This window comes from Anser anser (assembly GCF_964211835.1).
Source record: "Anser anser genome assembly, chromosome: Z".
In the NCBI taxonomy this organism is placed as follows: domain Eukaryota; kingdom Metazoa; phylum Chordata; class Aves; order Anseriformes; family Anatidae; genus Anser; species Anser anser.
In genome coordinates, this window is record NC_139723.1 from 65382019 (window position 1) to 65400418 (window position 18400).

General features: G+C 37.0%; 1 protein-coding gene across 6 annotated transcripts in view; it reads left to right on the forward strand.

Moving 5' to 3' along the window:
• Window positions 1-18400, forward strand: part of ADAMTS6 (ADAM metallopeptidase with thrombospondin type 1 motif 6) — a 158354-nt gene that overhangs the window by 87175 nt on the left and 52779 nt on the right. For all 6 annotated transcript variants that reach the window (XR_014576938.1, XM_083818288.1, XM_083818287.1 and 3 more), the window contains 3 exons: window positions 5905-6012; window positions 12750-12895; window positions 15140-15203. Coding sequence is in view for 5 of the 6 variants with exons in the window: in XM_083818288.1 (XP_083674414.1) it covers window positions 5905-6012; window positions 12750-12895; window positions 15140-15203 (318 nt within the window). In the remaining variant the exon portion in view is untranslated. The remainder of the gene's footprint in view (window positions 1-5904; window positions 6013-12749; window positions 12896-15139; window positions 15204-18400) is intronic.

Sequence of the window (18400 nt, forward strand, 5' to 3'; positions counted from 1 at the left end):
CTTCATGAATGTGTATAAATATCTGAGTGGAAGGTGTTGAGAGAATGGAGCCAGTCTTTTCAGTTGTGCCCAGTGACAGGACGAGAGGCAATGGGCACAAACTGAAGCACAGGAAGTTCTGGCTGAGTATGAGAGGGCACTTCTGTGCTGTGAGGGTGACAGAGCACTGGCACAGGTTGCCCAGAGAGGTTGTGGAGTCTCCTTCTCTGGAGATATTCAAAACCTGCCTGGATGCCATCCTGCGCAATGTGCTTTAGGTGATCCTGCTTGATAGTGGGGTTGGACTAGATGATCTTCAGAGGTTCCTTCCAACCTTGGCCATTCTGTGATTCTGTTTAAATATGTGTAGGTGAAGAGAGGAATTGACAGTCCTGTTGTAATACTCATGTATTTTTATCAACTTTTCCATTATTCTTTATTTTAGAAGGTCTTGTCAGCCAAGCGCAAAACCTTGCATCGGTGTTGTACAGGCCTTTTGCATTTAGCATGATCAAACTTCTGAGCTTTTCTTGTGTAAGGACTTAGAGGATTGTGCTGTAATTAATAACGTGAAATACTTTCAGCTTTATTCTTAAAGTGAATTTTGTTCCCTCTTTTTTTTTTTTTTTTAACATTATGATGTGTGTAGCCAATGGAAATCCCAGAAGTTTTCCTCTTTATGAATCCTAAGGTGGTTTTACATCTTTTTTGTTTCTTTAAAAAGTTACCAGAGTACTGCCACCATGATACAGTCCCTCTTTCTTCTTTCCTTTGACTGTCTTGCCTCCACACCCTCTCTCTTATTCTCCCCCTCTTCTTCCCTTTTTTCTATTTCTCTCTCTCACAAGAGACACAGACGTAGCACAGACATGCATGGATCTTATGAAAGCTGCTTAAAAAGGACAAGCGGAAGCCAGTGATCAAAGCAGGAGTTAATGCTTCAGCGGATAGCAGAAGCAATAATGAGATTCCAGATTCTATAATGTGGTTTAGATAAAGATGGAATAGTTTTCATGGGTTCGAAAGGGAAGATGCTACTTGGAGGTCACTGACCTTGTGAGGCTTCTGTAGTTTCCATAACGTTCACATAAGCACCCAATATTTAGGAAAGTATGCTGGTTACATAATGCAAATGTATGACTTAAGTTACAGCTTTTATTTCACGTTATTTCAGCATGTTGTGATTCGTAACATGCTGCACCACTTAATGAGCATTTGGTAGGAGAGCACTAAAATGGTAACTTTTGGGTGCTTATCTGAACTAAACTTGTCTTTGAACCTTCCAAAATTCACCCCTAATTATAATCAGCCTTCTAGTTTTAAGTGTGTTGCCATCAGAATTTCAGCAGTGAGGCTGGAGATACTCTAGGCTGATGCTTTTCAGATCTGAATTGTAAATTACAATTCAAGCAAATTATTTTTATGCTCTATTTTAGCAAATGCTCATCAAGAGGTGCAGCATAGTATAGATGAAACATGCTGACATAACATAAAATCCTGATTAGCATTTTTAAACTTTATGAAAAAAAATGAAACCCCAGATTATTGTAGTTGAATATGCATTGTGAATTTGAAACCCCCAAATTATCGTAGTTTAATATGCATTGTGAATGTCTTTCCCATCTTTTTTTTTTTTAAACATTATGGGCCAAACTGCTAACTTCTGTTGGAGGCTTTCATTAGTGTTGAACATTAAGAACAGAGCAGCACAGCAAGTTGACCTTCACTCATCCTATTGAGTTTTCATTGTGCTGTATTGTTACTATTTATGATTATTATGATATAGGTTGCTTAGATTTTACATAATTTGAAATGCCTATATATAACTCTGCATGACACAACAGAAAGAGGCTCCATCATTGATAACACTTAGGCAAAACGAAGATAATTTGATTTGCTGTTTTTTTTCTCTAGATGGGTTCAGCTTTGTTTAATTTACTGCAAATACAAGCATCCGAATTCCAAACTGAAGTCATGGAGCCCTAAGATACACCGTTACAGGTTGTCATCTATCTTGTCTTGATCTTGTGAAAGGCCTCAGCTTCAGTTTATGTTTCCTGGACTTCTAAAACACTTTCCCTTGTTTCCTTTATAAATTAATAGTTATTAAATCCACACACTTGAAGACTGACTTTGAGATCATTGATTAATTTTCAGATTATGCTTCTTTTTCTTAGCTTCAGTAAATTGTTCATACAAATTTAATGTTGACAAAAGGTATGTTAACCTTATCCTACGTCCACCAACAAAGAAAACACTACCCTATTAGTGGGTCACCTTATGTTGTTGTGTGTGTGTGTGTGCATGTGTGCATGTTAGTGTGTGAGGAAAAGCAGTAGACTTCCTACTAGTGATTTTGAGCCTGACTTTTCCAGGGCAATTTCTCATATGTTTTTCAGCCTGGTTTATTAAAAACAGCTGCTTAGAGATGTTACAAATAGGACAGTGGTAATAAGGAAATAATTCAAATGAATAATTATGAAACTGAGGCAGTACCAGGTGTGGGGTTGATATGGAGAACAGAAAGCCTTGTGCACCTTAATAAGAATCTCTCTCTTAACTTTCTGAAATCACCTGAAAATAAAGAAGACATAGGCTTAGTAATACATGGTATAATTTCACTTCCATTTAATAGAATAATAGCACAGATGAATTTTGCCATTTTATTTTACCTATCTTGTTTTCAAATGACAATGTTATTTTACGTATGCAGGGCGATAGAAGATATATTTCAAATTCTACTATTTCTTTTAAACAAAATACACTAGGGGAAATTAAATCACTTTTTAAATAAATGTGTTATTTCTCCTAAAAGAAATTATAAAACTTCTTTTAGAAGAAATTACAAAAACACATTCTTTAATTTATTGTTTTATTATAGAATATTTCTACTAATTGTTACATTGTGTTATATTAGTTTACAAGTTGTCTGTATTTTGCTTAGTTTTCCATAAGTTTTCTGTTGATCTTGGGATATTGTAAGTCTGTCCTTGGACAGAACTCTTTCCTGATTTGAGCAGAGGTTTTAGCTTAAGTACTAATAGTGTTATACAGCCTGCAGTCATTTAGCATTACTTTCATTTTGTCATCAGAGGTTTACTGAGAAAAATTGGTACTAAAATTAAGGTCTGAATAAAGACAAACACGCTATGTCAGTAATAATATATAGTTTTGATACAGTGTTTTTCATCTTATCTCCCAAAGCAATTTTGGAAGAAGGAAAATATTTTTTCTCATTTGTCATGGAGCAGGGAGATGAGCTAACTTGCTTGAAATCATTCTGTAAATGATGTATAACTAAAATAGCTGTATCCATTAGTTCACACAGTTCAGCTGATTATTTACCTGGAATTACAATGTCTGGGAGAAATTGTTAAATGCTGTCCTTTGTGAGTATGTTAGCCTGGCAATGAATGAGATAAATGTTTTAATTATTTCATCACCTTCTGTGTTAACATATATATGGTGTATTTGTATAGGGATATCAAAAGTGAAATTCTGCAAGTAAAATCTGAAGCGCAAACCAGAATTCTGGATTCAAATCACTCTGAAATGTAGATGTTTTCAAAATCCAGAGTGTTACAGAGATTTTACTTTTTCTTCTGTATTAGATTAGTTGAAATCTTTATTTCCTAATGCACTTGAATTTTTGGTTTTCCAAACATTAGTCCAGTCTTTGCAAAATTAACACAGATATTAATTTAAACATTTGAATTTGATCTGATGCAAAATAAATGTAGGATCTTAACTAGGGTCATCACTGTGACGCTTTTAATTACAGTCTGACAATATAAGTCATACATGAAACAGACAAGCAAGTAAATTAGACACAAAAGTAAGTAAGGCAGTTGTATGACAGGAGCACCTCATAATGTGTCTGAAAGGAACTTATTTTAGGTTTTCACTTTGAAATCCATACTGGATTGAAATTGAGATTCTTGACTGAAGATGCGGTTTTGATGTAGTGTTGAATTTAAAAAATAACTTTGTAGTAATAAAATTTATAAGAGATTTTTCAAAAGTCTTCGTGATATCTTCTGTGCTTTTCCTGTTCTATTTGATCTTTTAAACCATATTTACTTGTGAATGCGTATCTTAATCTGAAAATCTTACAATCTGAGTGGCAAAAGTAAGTGTTTTATTCAGAGATTTAAGTAAGTAAATATTTATACTGTTTTCATTTCTTCAATGAAAAATAAATTCTAATTTGGAAAGTAAGGTAGTTCTTACTTTAGTAGTAAGTATCCATTTACCTGTGGCAATATTTCTCCTAAAAAAGACTCATGAATGTCAGTTCTCTTGAGTTTTCATAGACCCACCCACCAAACAGGAGTTGTTACATGATTTAATATAACGAAATAGCTTAGGCCAAATTGTCAAATGTTCAGTGGAAGCTCCACAAATCAACAGTACTTATTCCTCATCATTTCAGACCATGCTAAGATGTTATGTTTTTTATAGATTTTTAAAAAGATGGCTTGATTCTACCAATCATGAAACTAAATGCAGAGTATATATCTGTCCTGAATGGCACCAGCTGTTTTTAAACTTGGTAAATAATTTTGTATTATTCTGTAAAAACTTGTACTGTTGAACTTACTGGAGCTACTAGGTAACAATAATATATAAATCCATTTCTATATTCAGTAGAGTTTAGAAAGAAGCATTTCTATTCATCATAAGTTTCATGCAAGAAGCGGAATCTTAGGGAATAACATAACAGTTGCTCTAGTTGAGGTGCATAGAAAAGATAGCCTAGATGCCAGATACTCATTCATTTCCTCAGATAAACAATTAATTTGCAAGGGAGTGGGGGGGTGGCTAATAACTTTAATTTGCTCATACTGTCTTTTCCTTTTTCCTCTTTGTTCCAAGATTCAGTCATAGAATCTATACAAGAATTATTTTTGGGTATGATTTCAAGCAGACATTTAATAAAATGCATTGGTAATGCCTATCATAAGGTTACTTAAAGATTTGAGTATTTATCTTTCAAATTTTCAAAAGTACTTTAAAATAGAAAGTATTTAATAGAAAGCAGGTTGTGAAGTCTTACACAGATGTCAAAGTAATACAACAAAGATCATCATGCAGGACAGTTACCATAAACACAAATAATTTCTAATTCCATTCTACATACAGTCCAAGCCAAGGACAACTGAAGTGGATCACACCTCTCATTATGAATTTCAACCATAGATATTTTTAATAGTGAATCTGTAATGTCAACAGAATTCGGCTTAATTTAAATTAGTAAATGCACAAAAACAAATGAGAAAACACTGTAGGAAAATAAATTATTTGAAAACCTCTTTAATGCTGACAATGGAGGGAATTACAATAGGCTAAATCATTTATAAAATGCCACAAATCTAAAACGTTTAAAGGAAATATTTTGATATATACATACACATGCACTGTTTTAGCATGTGTTACAGAATAGGATTGCAAATAGTCTAAGCTCAGAAACCTTTTGGTTTAACCTGAAGGAAACAAATCTTGCTGGTTCATATTTCAAAGTTAACAGTATCCTTTTACCATGAATTTTTGAGGCAGATAATGTTAACTATGGAGATACTACAGCACATCCTTTACAACAGATTACTTTTACAACAATACTACAATACTAAAATATATCAAATACTAATCCAGAAAACCAGCTATGACACGACAATGCTTGCATAGAAGGTGTAGAAAAACACATTTTTGTAGTCTACAATTTGATCCTTCCTGAATTTTTGTGGCAGAATATTCTTAAGTAGAATATGCTGGCTTTGAAGTTGCTCCAGAATGTTTTGAAAACATCTAGACTCCAGCCCAGCTCTTATAGTATGTTCAAAACAAATTTCTTTATATACGTGTATGAGGATTGGAAGCAATTTTAGGCTGTTACTCTGATCAACTTGCTTCTGCCTTCTTTCCTAGGAAGTGTGTAGAGAGCTCTGGTGCCTCAGCAAAAGTAACCGCTGTGTTACCAACAGTATTCCAGCAGCTGAAGGTACTCTTTGCCAAACAGGGAGCATTGAGAAGGGGGTGAGTACAAATAATGTATTGTTTGAAGAAGTAATTTATTGTTTGGAAGGAAGAAAGAACTAGAGAATTAAAGTCTTTATGAGCAGGAATAAGAGTTCAAATAAAGAGAGATTAATTCAGAATACAGTAGTATCCTAATGCAAGTGCCCTATAGAATTTTTTTAACAATTATTTTATATATATAAATTTAATAAAATATTTATGCTTGCTATAAAATTTCAAATCCTGGATTGAAAAAAGCCTATTACATACACTATACTTATTTTCTGAGTGATTTCTGTAAAAAACTCTTGTTAGTTTAATCGTTACTAAATTTTATAGCACTCTTCCAAAAATGGTTGTTACAACTCTGGGTCTGTTGCAGACTCTGAAAATGTATGTCATAGCTCTAAAGCCTGATTTCTGTTAATTTGTAAGAAGATAAAAAAATCTGTATTCTTTCAGACACTAGGTGAATCATACAAGCGTATAGGAAAAAAGGAAAAAATAAAGGGGGGGGGGGGGGAGCCTTACTAAAAGGGTTTTCTAAATGCTCTTATTTCCCAGTGACCAATCTATTCTGACTTTGACTATTATAGAATCATAGAACCACAGAATGGTTTGGGTTGGAAGGGACCTTAAAGATCACCCAGTTCCAAACCCCAGCCATGGGCAGGGACGCCTCCCACCAGACTAGGTTGCCCAAAGCCCCATCCAGCCTGGCCTTGAAACACCCACAGGGATGGGGCATCCACAGCTTCTCTGGGCAAGCTGTTCAAGGGCCTCACCACCATCTGAGTAAAGAATTTCTTCCTCACATTTAACCTAACTCTCCCCTCTTGTAGTTTAAAGCCATTCCCCCTTGTCCTACCACTGCACTCCTGGAAGGCCTCTTTAAGGTCTCCTGGAGCCTTCTCCAGGCTGAGCAACCCCAACTCCCTCAACCCGTCTTTACAGGAGAGGTGCTCCAGCCCTTTGATTGTCCTTAATATTGTTATACTTGCATAGCTGTGTAGTTTTAAAGAACTTTGGTATGCAGTCTGATAAACTCTCTTGTGTAACTGAAAAGTATGAAAACTCCGTGTTGCAATGGATAAGCCTAGTGCTACTGTATTTGTCCGAACATGTGAATTTTTATTTTTCATCAATAGTTTCAGACAAGGTTCTGAAAATAAGTTTTAGATTAAAAATAGTAAGGGAGTGTTTCTCAATTGTAAAGGCAGATCTTAGAGAAGATCAAAAATATTTTAATCATTAATTTATAGGATATGCGCTAGAAAACAAGTAATTTCATATTCCTATTTCCACAATAATATGATACATTTTATGCAGGTTTTTAGAAAATGATGAGAACTTAAACAGTTTCCAGTATCTCTTTTATCTCTTTGAGCGTTGCTGTCGTTAAGATTTACTGCTCCAAACTGGATTTTTTTGTAACAATGACCACTGTCATCTATTCTATGTTCTGATTTTTGCCATGCTAGCTGGGCCAAAAGATTACACTGCATTTTGAATTGCAATCTGATTTTTAAATAGAATGAAAGCTATTGGGCAGCTGTCACAGTTTATTAATCCTTGCTGATGGCTTCATTCAGGGCCCATGACCTAGTACCATTCTGATGGCTTTTCCATGCTGAGTTTGGAAATATTGGTAAACCATGTTAAATAAATTCATTGAAGGGGTCATTAAAAAAAATATAGTGCTTACAGTTAGCCAATGAAAATAGAGACACCTTCACATTTTAACAAAAATATTACCTTTTATTAGAGTAATAGAAAATGCTAGGAGCTTTATTCTTAGATCAACAGTCTAAGTTTATTTTGGAACCACCACTCCTTGTCAGTGACAAGGAGCAATTTACTTCAATTTGTATTTTTCAAACCATTTAAACTACAGTGAACAAGTCAAGATGCTTTAAGACACTGTTGTCGTGTGCTTTTGCCAGAGTCTTTAATCAATTTACTCTCTGCAAAAAATCTCCAGTCATCAGTATCTTCTTCCCCTGTTAAATTTTAGAGAGAAATCTGAGAATTAGTATTTTACAGAGCTAAACTGTTCATGCCTTTAAACAGCAGAGAATTGCAACTATAAGTTTCCAACTTCAAAGGTTCCTGTAAATTAATAATTTGTGATAGGAAAAAAACAGAAAACACAGTTCTTTCCAAATATGTAGTTCACTTCACCACATGCTAAGGAGAAAATAATAGTTTACAATTCTGTAACACTTTATTATTATTATTATTGTTATTATTACATTTATATAGCAGTCATGCTTAAAGGCCACAACCAAATTAGGGTCTATTTTGCTGAGCTCTGTCCAAATATGTAATAAATGACATTCCCTGCTCTAAAAGCCTAACAAGATCACAGAGTACTCTATCATATTTGGAGGGTCAATTTCTGCTTTTAGTTACACTGATGTAAATTCTGTGTAACTATTAACTGAAAGCTAATTTTGATGCATTGTGCATTAATATCTTATTGGCGGAGTTAGGAGGGATTTCTACAATTAAAATTGCCCAACACTGTATTATAAGACCTTCTTTTAGTTGCTTATATAAACCTGCCAAACTTTAACTCTTTGGCTTGAAATTTTCCACAGCAGAAATTTTCCGCAGTAGATGTCTGCCTAAGCCTGAAGGTTTTTAGAGTGTTTTCCGTAAAAGTTATTCAGCTGTTTCCTCATACAGGGAAAAATAATAGTGTGCATTTTTTTTTGCTGCTGACAGAACTTGTACATCTGTTCTATTTGAAGTTTTAACACGTTCATGCTTTGGTGAAGGGGTTTGTGTATTGGTTGGGTTCCAAAAGGTATGCTTTTTCCAAATCTTATAGTAAGCATTTTAAGTATAGATGAAGCTTAAAACTGATAGATTTAAAAGGACTCTAATGAGGAAATACTGCATATGAAACAAAAAGACAACACTGATAGCATAATTTATTTTTGTCTTTGAATTTAAAGTAATAAAAAAGTAACCTCTTCTAACATCATTGTATAAACCTATACCAAGCAAGTAAATGAGGGACAAATGTACAAAAAGTAAAAACTGTGTGCTGAAAGAACAATTTAAATACCTGGATTATGTGGTAATCTAAATTCACGTTAGTATTGGGCATCAAGTTTCCTTGCAAAATAATTGCAGAAATACTCATTGAAAATCCATCCTTATAGTTAAGATGGCAAGCTTAAATTTAATTAACCTTTTTTTTTTCTCTGAAAAAATAAATAATTTTTCTTCACTATCACAAACAATACTTCCTCTGTTAGTTTTCGAAAGGTATAGTGTTGTAAATACTAACAGTTCTCTCAAATGTGCCACAGTGACATATCTTCTTTTATTGTTAATGATCTTTATGAGAAGAATCCCATGTTATTTAAAGTTTCGTGCATCTTTAATATGTATCCAAGTGCATCACCACTGTCCTTCTGAGCCAAGTAATTGAAAGTTACTTCTTCACTGTGAGAGGAGAATTAACATTTCAGTTCTAAACCCTTAATAGAGGATTGTACTTCTAAAATAGCTGTCATCTCCTCTTTTTTCTTCATATCCTGTTTACTCAGTAGACCATAACCTCATTGTAGCAGAGCAGATGAGCAGATATTTCTGTAGTCCCATTAGAAATAATGAGATTTGGCCATTTTGAATTAATTGGACAGAGATTCTATGCATCACTTGCCTCTGGTAAAGATAAATATGGACTAGAAAATTAAAAAGATACACCAAAGTGGACAGTAAGTGTTCATATTTAGCTTCAGTAGAGGAGGAAAAACAGCATTGAAGGAGTTTTTATAGGGGAAAATGGGAATATGGAAGAAAGAAATGTTTGGTTGGCAGAGGACATTACAGAGTAAAGGGATTTTATACAAGTTTGGAAGAATAAAGCAGGTGAAATGCACCTGCATATTATGTACAGTCATAACACTGCAGAGGTTTGGTTGCATGTTGTGTTCATACATAGATGGTATTAGTTTGTGTTTAATTGTGTTTTTCATTTACGAATCTTGATTTTGATATGTAATATTTCTACAACGTATTTATTAATCTAATTTATTAGCATACATTTTTACTCTCAGAAGCATTTTAATTTTTAGCAGTTGACTTTAGCGTTACATAATTACTCATGTACTGCTGTGGCCTCTGTCATAGAATGCAACCAGGTGATCATTGTCTTTAATAAATGAAATAATTATCACTTAGTTTATCACTATAATGAGAAAACCAGAAAATTCTAATTCTTCATACATAATTCACATAAATTCACTTTATTCTCCATCATAATTGTACCATTAGAGGTATTGGAAATACTGCCATATGGATACAGCTATACTAGCTGAAAGTAGATGTTTGATATTACCAGAAACCTCTGAGTTGTAAATTTAGAACTGTAGGAAGGATTAACTATCTTTTGCTCAGAAGAGCTCCATGAAACCTTGCGTTCTTTTTTTTTTTTTTTTTTTTTTCCTAAGAAACGTGGTGGGTTGACCCCCGCTGACAGCTAAGTCCCCACCCAGTTTCTTTCTTAGTGCCCCACAGCAAGATGGAGGACAGAATCAGAAAGGCAAAGGCAAAACCGAGAAAAATTCATCTGTCTAGATGGAGGCATTTTAATAAGTACAGGGAAAAAAAATAAAAACGGGAAAAAACGAACAACCACAAGTGATGCAAAGGCAGTCAATCACTCACCACCTCCTACCAGCAGACCAATGCCCAGCCAGTCTCTATGCAACAACTTGCTTGGAAAGACTCCCCTCCACAGTGTGTTTGCTGAGCATGATGCCAGTTTTATTGTTGAGCAAGATGTTCTGGGGCATGGGATATCCTTTTGCCAGTTCAGGTCAGCTTTGCTGGCTCTGTCCCCTTCTAGCCTCTTGCCCATCCCCAGACTGCTCATTGGAGGGGCAAAGTGAGAAACAGAGAAAGCCTTGAGGCTGTGCAGGCACAGTTCAGCTAAGAGTGGTGTGTTATCAGTTCTGTTTGGTCACAGATCTAAAACACAGCACCACTTGGGCTGAGATGAAGAAAACTGCCCCAACCAGACCTGGTAGAAAAGGCAATGCATTTTGAGCTCGAGGTTTAAGATAACCCACCTTATACACTTGTAGGCGTATGAGTGCTGGTTTTTTGTTTCTCCAACTAATAGAGGATGAGTTTTATAAACAGAAATGTGCTGGATAATAACAGCAGTGTTTTAAAATAAGTTTAGGTACTGCACATACAGAGAAAAAAGAGGTCATGGGGAATAAAAATGTGCTAAGATAAGAAACAAGGATGATAGAAAAATGATGCTAGAGACTTCACTTGTTAAGGTTAAATGGTAGCATATGTTTTTTATGCAAAACTACTTTGTATCTAGGTGTATTTGCTGATGATAAGCTACATATATTTTTTTAATGTTCATTCTCTGTAGCTACAATCACAGAATCTTTGACGTGCTTGACAATCAAAGTACCTTTGTATTCAATATGAAATTTCTAGTTAGGAACTAATATGAAATTTTAATCGACTATCACTGTGCATAATCCTTGTTTATATCAAACTTCTATTATTTTTTTTTCTGAATAGTGACTGAAGGTTAAATTATCTTGTCAGTTGCTTTCATAAAAATTGAGAGAAATTCAGATCATTGTCAATGGCTGCATTTGCTCTTTTGTGTTTGTCCCAGCATTGCTGGGACTGACACTTTAGGGTGAGGCTTAGGACTCAGAAAAAAACTTTTTTTTTCTTTTTTTTCTGAACTAGTTAATATAAACTCCTCACCCAGTCTTACTATAGTGCTTATGGGCTGTCTCACCATGTTTTCTGTGTATGTCTCAGTGAATTTTGTCGAATTCATAGGCTGATTTTGGATACAGCAAAATCGGTATCTGGTTGGTATCTGTTTGTTTGCTTGTTTTTCTTGAAAGGGGGGGGTTAGTATTGTGTCTGTTATGGGACTTGAAGGCAGTTAAGCGACAGATACTCACCTTTTGGAACTGAAATGTGCAAATTTAGGACACAGTAAACCTGAGGCCATGCTTTATTCTGTTGCCCAACACAGTGATGGCAGGAATAATTTACATAACTGTTCTAGACTTTCAGTGATACACCAGCATGTGGATCAAACTGTAAGCTCTTAGGTTATTTCCCAAATTGTTTAAAAAAAGTTGCTGATATAGGAAATGATGAATTTAATTTTAAAATACCAATTTGTTTAAATTGTCTGACATTTTTTATGTCCAATGTAAGTAGCAATATTGAAAAGGTTCAGGGTTTGCAAAGAAAAACCGTCTTAAAAATACGATGGGGGGAATTTTTCATTTTGCGTAATGAAAATTTGCTACTACGTGAATCCTAAGTGGAAGGCATTTTGTTTAGAAGTGGATCATAGTGTTTGAAAAGAATGTAACTTGTGGTTCCTTTAATGTGAAACATTAGGGAGGATGTATGAGGAAAAAAGAAAGTCTTCATTTTCAGTTTGCTTAAACTTCTGGTGTGTGTTAGAGACTTATAATTCAGGGCTTAGTGAAGTCAATTAACAAATCACACACACCTTCACCAATGTCTAAACATGGCTAAAAAAAGTAAAATATTAGTGTTGTTATCTGTATGGAGAATGCTAATGCTTATAATTGGTCATTGCCTGACACTTATGTTTTTCTGCCCTGATAACTGTCAGCCTGTAAGCTTATTATTATTATTATTACTATTATTATTATTATTATTGTTGTTGTTGTTGTTGTTGTTTGTTTGTTTTGTTTGTGTGTGAAATCTTTCAGTGGTGTTATCAGGGAGAGTGTGTACCTTTTGGCACTTGGCCCCAGAGCATAGATGGAGGTTGGGGTCCATGGTCAATATGGGGAGAATGCAGCAGGACCTGTGGTGGCGGAGTCTCCTCATCTATAAGGCACTGTGACAGTCCAGCGTAAGTAGCTAAAGTAAGCTGGAGCCAACAAAAAGACACAGTTGGAATTTATTCAAAACTGGTTTCATATGTTTTCTTTAAAAATGTTTTGCTAGTTTGCCAGAGTTTGTCTTCAAAATTGCACACAGAAACAGTTAACAGGAGAAGCTCACTAGACATTCTTTTAACAGTTTTTAATTTATCTATTATATATATACTGTAAAAAATGCTGGATTTATATTTATTAGTAACTAGTACAGTTTTATTTCTGAAACTTCTTTTTATGCAAAATATATTTGAATTATGATTTAGATTTCTTTATCATTTATTCGTATCTGTCATTCTAGTCTAGGATATAACCACTGCCAGTCATTTATTAAAAAAGCAACACTATTTTCAAGATTTTGCGTTCAACAATTTACATATAAACACACATGTAATCAGTAATATTACTGAGCATACATTTATATTCTGTCACATTTAACACTTAATTGTGACTTCCCACTGATTCTTAAAACAATTGAGTTACTTCTCTCCCTGCCACCACTCCCTATTGGTCCATCTACTCTCTCTCAAGAGGGGCCAGCTCCTCCACTACAGCTTGGTCTATTCTATGTGTCTGGTAGCCTCTGTCTGCTTCCCAATGTCCTGAGCAGTGTTCCAGAGAAGATCTGTCAGGTAAGTGCTCTTCCCTCTGTCTAGTGCTTCTCAGAGGAGGAATGCTTACTTATTTCCATTGCTGTTCTCAGCTGAATGAACCACTGTTTCTTTCTGTTGCTGCTTGCTTTGTTTGGGTTACCTCATCACAGCTATAGCTCTCTGTCAGAGGGTAGTTTTATGACTCCATACTTTGCTCTTGTCACGACTCATAAGCTCTGCTTCCATCACCATTACTAGTTCTTAAGAACACTTTTTCTAGAAAACATCAAGCTTCTTTCATGAAAATCCATTCTGTGACTTCTGTCATTCCTTTTTCATCTTCTCCTCTCTGTACACTGAAGTTTCCTGTTGCTTGTATTCAAGTTTTGCAAGCCAAGCTGTATTTCAGCTTTCCGCTGTTGTTTGCAAGACAGACACCATGATGTGACATTACTGCTGTTTAAGGTAGTCTGTTCACTTTTTGTCTTTAGCAATTACAATCAATCAATTCTGGGAAATGCCACTACTAATTGAATAGATTCAAAAGTAAAAATTATGTGTACTAATGTAGATTACATGTCAGGCTATGTTACTGAAAAAAAATAAATTAAGCACATTATTTTTTTCACAGCACTGTGTAAAAACATTAGCGAAATGTTTGCTCGAAGCACAATAAATTTAGTGAGATTTTTTTTTACTACTCCTGTCTCCGTGTATATCAGTTGGTATGTTGAAGGATAATTATATCTTAAATGTTTAACAGTGTAGCAAGAATGTGATTTTTTTTTCCATGTTTGCATTAGGAAAAAATTCCCTTTGGTTCATTAATTAAGATGAGTATTTCTAGGATGGGGCTGCGTGGATAAATGCCTGTACCACGAAAAACATTATTGATTTACTTTTTTGCTAACTGTAAATTCTTCTTTTTCTTTATCGTAAAACAGCCAGTGTTTTTCCTTTTTGCTTTCTTGTTACGAGCCAAAGATCTGATGTTTGATTAATCTTCCACTTACGTCAATATTAATTCATTATTTGACCTCAGTGGGAGGTAGCTAATGTTCCTGAACAATCTGGGAATTTAAGTGCCAGTGTCTTAATTACACTAATAGAAACCTGCTTGCTCTGGAGTTTCTTTAGATTTAGTACTACTTAATTCAAATCATAATCAGATTCCTGAAGAAGCAGTTTTTGTTGCTGACTCCAGTATTTAGCAGGCAGTTTCATCATTTTGTTATGTTTTAAAGTGTAATATGAGCAGATTAAAAAAACGTATCGTCTAGGTTGTTTACACATCTTTCATTCTGGTTTTACAAAGCAATCAAATAATTAAAAGCAATACCTTTTTAATATGTTCAAAATACATTTACACTGTATTGCTTGAAATCTGTGCAAACAAGATGAATATTATGTATGAAGACTTTAAAATACCCAGTGCTGTTTTCTATCGCCTGGAGTTCAAGTCAATACCATAATTCATATTAAAGAAAATACTGTAAAATCTCACCTTAAAACTTCCATGTGCTTTTGTTTTTATGTTATGTAACAATATTTATCTTAGTAACGTATATCTCATGAACTTATGTTTATACTGAAACATACACTAACTCATAAAAAATATTTTTCCAGGCCTTCAGGTGGAGGTAAATACTGTCTTGGAGAAAGGAAGCGGTATCGCTCCTGCAATACTGATGTAAGTGAACTTAGTTCCACTGTAGAAACAACTTGTCTGTTTTCATTTTATCAGCAATAGATTAAATAGCATTTTTAGCTATTTAAACAATAAATTATGCTAAATAATGCAATTTAAAAAATAGCTTTTTTTTTCCTGGCACAAAAAAGCTGTAAATTCTGCATTTTATGGGTGTGTAGTGTGTTGGGCACCTTTATACAGCAGGCACCCTACATGTTCTGCTAAATTTTCAACCTAACTTTCAGGTTGGAAATTAGGAGAAATTTCTTCTCAGCAAGAGCAGTCAGGCATTGGAATGGGTTGCCCAGGGGGGTGGTGGCATCACCGTCTCTGGGGGTGTTTAAGTAAAGGTTGGACGTGATGCTTAGGGGCATGGTTTAGTGGGTGACATTGGTGGTAGGTGAATGGTTGGACCATATGATCTTGGCGGTCTTTTCCAACCTTAATGATTCTATGATTCCATGAAATATATCCTGGAAGCACAACACAGCCCAGAGAAAGCAGTCTAAGAAGGTTTCTGAAGAGCGTGGAAGATAGCTTCCTGACGCAGCTGGTTAGAGAGCCTACCAGGGGAGGTGCCCTGCTAGACCTTCTGTTCACAAACAGTGATGGACTGGTGGGAGATGTGGTGGTTGGGAGCTGTCTTGGGCAGAGTGACCACGAAATGGTAGAATTCTCTGTTCTTGGCGAAGCCAGGAAGGGGACCAGTAAAACCTCTGTCTTGGACTTCCGGAGGGCTGACTTTGAGCTGCTCAGGACACTGGTTGGCAGAGTCCCTTGGGAGGTGGTTCTGAAGGACAGAGGAGTCCAGGATCTGGGCACTCTTCAAGAAGGAAATCTTAATGGCTCAGGAGGGGTCTGTTCCCATGTGCCCAAAGATGAGCCGGCACAGAAGAAGACCGGCCTGGCTGAACAGAGAATTGTGGTTCAAGCTCAGGAGAAAAAAGAGGGTTTATGATCTTTGGAAAAGAGGGTGGGCCACTCACGAGGACTATAAGGCTGTTGCGAGGCTGTGCAGGGACAAAATTAGAAGAGCCAAAGCTCATCTGGAGCTAAATCTGGCTACTGCTGTTAAAGATAACAAAAAATGTTTTTACAAATACATCAACACCAAAAGGAGTACTAAGGAGAATCTCCATCCTTTACTGGATGCAGGGGGAAACTTAGTTACAAGGGATGAGGAAAAAGCTGAGGTGCTTAATGCCTTCTTTGCCTCAGTCTTTAGCGGCAAAACCAGTTGTTCTCTGGTACCCTGTACCCTGAGCTGGTGGAAGGGGATGGGGAGCAGGATGTGGCCCTCACTATACACGCGGAAATGGTTGGCGACCTGCTACTTGGATGTACGCAAGTCGATGGGGCCGGATGGGATCCACCCGAGGGTGCTGAGAGAACTGGCGGAAGAGCTGGCCAAGCCACTTTCCATCATTTATCAGCAGCCCTGGCTATCAGGGGAGGTCCCAGCTGACTGGCGGCTAGCAAATACGACACCCATCTACAAGAAGGGTCGGAGGGTAGACCCGGGAAACTATAGGCCTGTTAGTTTGACCTCAGTGCCAGGGAAGCTCATGGAGCAGATTATCTTGAGTGTCATCACGCGGCACTTGCAGGGCAAGCAGGTGATCAGGCCCAGTCAGCATGGGTTTATGAAAGGTAGGTCCTGCTTGATGAACCTGATCTCCTTCTATGACCAAGTGACACGCTTAGTGGATGAGGGAAAGGCTGTCGATGTGGTCTACCTTGACTTCAGTAAGGCTTTTGACACCGTTTCCCACAATATTCTCCTCAAGAAACTGGCTGCTTGTGGCTTGGACTGGTGTATGCTTCATTGGGTTGGAAACTGGCTGGATAGCCGGGCCCGGAGAGTTGTGGTGAATGAAGTCAAATCCAGTTGGAGGCCGGTTACTAGTGAAGTCCCCCAGGGCTCAGTACTGGGGCCGGTCCTCTTCAATATCTTTATCGATGATCTGGATGAGGGGATTGAGTGCACCCTCAGTAAGTTTGCACACAACACCAAGTTAGGTGCGTGTGTCGCTCTGCTCAAGGGTAGGAAGGCTCTGCAGGATGACCTGGATAGGCTGGACCGATGGGCTGAGGCCAACTGTATGAAGTACAACAATGCCAAGTGCCGGGTCCTGCACCTGGGGCGCAACAACCCCAAGCAGCGCTACAGGCTGGGAGATGAGTGGTTAGAAAGCTGCCTGGCAGAGAAGGACCTGGGAGTACTGGTTGATAGTTGGCTGAATATGAGGCAGCAGTGTGCTCAGGTGGCCAAGAAGGCCAACAGCATCCTGGCTTGTATAAGAAGCAGCGTGGCCAGCAGGTCTAGGGAAGTGATTGTCCCCTTGAACTCTGCTCTGGTGAGGCCGCACCTCGAGTACTGTGTTCAGTTTTGGGCCCCTCGCTACAAGAAGGACGTCGAGGTGCTCGAGAGAGTCCAGAGAAGGGCAATGAAGCTGGTGAGGGGTCTGGAGAACAAGTCTTACGAGGAGCGGCTGAAGAAGCTGGGATTGTTCAGTCTGGAGAAGAGGAGGCTCAGGGGCGACCTTATCACTCTCTACAGGTACCTTAAAGGAGGCTGTAGCGAAGTACGGGTTGGTCTGTTCTCCCACGTGCCTGGTGACAGGACGAGGGGGAATGGGCTAAAGTTGCGGCAGGAGAGGTTTAGGTTGGATATTAGGAAGAACTTCTTTACTGAAAGGGTTGTTAGGCATTGGAATAGGCTGTCCAGGGAAGTGGTTGAGTCACCATCCCTGGAGGTCTTTAAGAGACGTTTAGATGTAGAGCTTAGTGATATGGTTTAGTGGAGGACTTGTTAGTGTTAGGTCAGTTAGTGTTAGGTTATACCATTTCCATGGTATACCTAAGAGTTTCCGGAAGCTGGGTGTTGAAAAATTTCTTGAACTCCACATTTTATCTTTACCTTTTTTAACCTCCACCATTCCTCCACTTCTAAACCCGCATCCCCTTTTTATACCTTCATAAGTTCCAGTGGTAATATGTTACGCAGTCCTCTTTGACATTTTGTGAAAAAGTGTTTCTTCTGGTGTGCTTTAAGTGCATTGCTTTGCCATGAGGTATGCACTGGTTCATGTGTTACCAGCATGATCATGCATGCAGTTTCATTTTAGAGCTGAGTCCATCAAGTAATGATGTGCCACTGTGGGCGTGGAGCACTGTATAAATGTTTAAAATCAAAT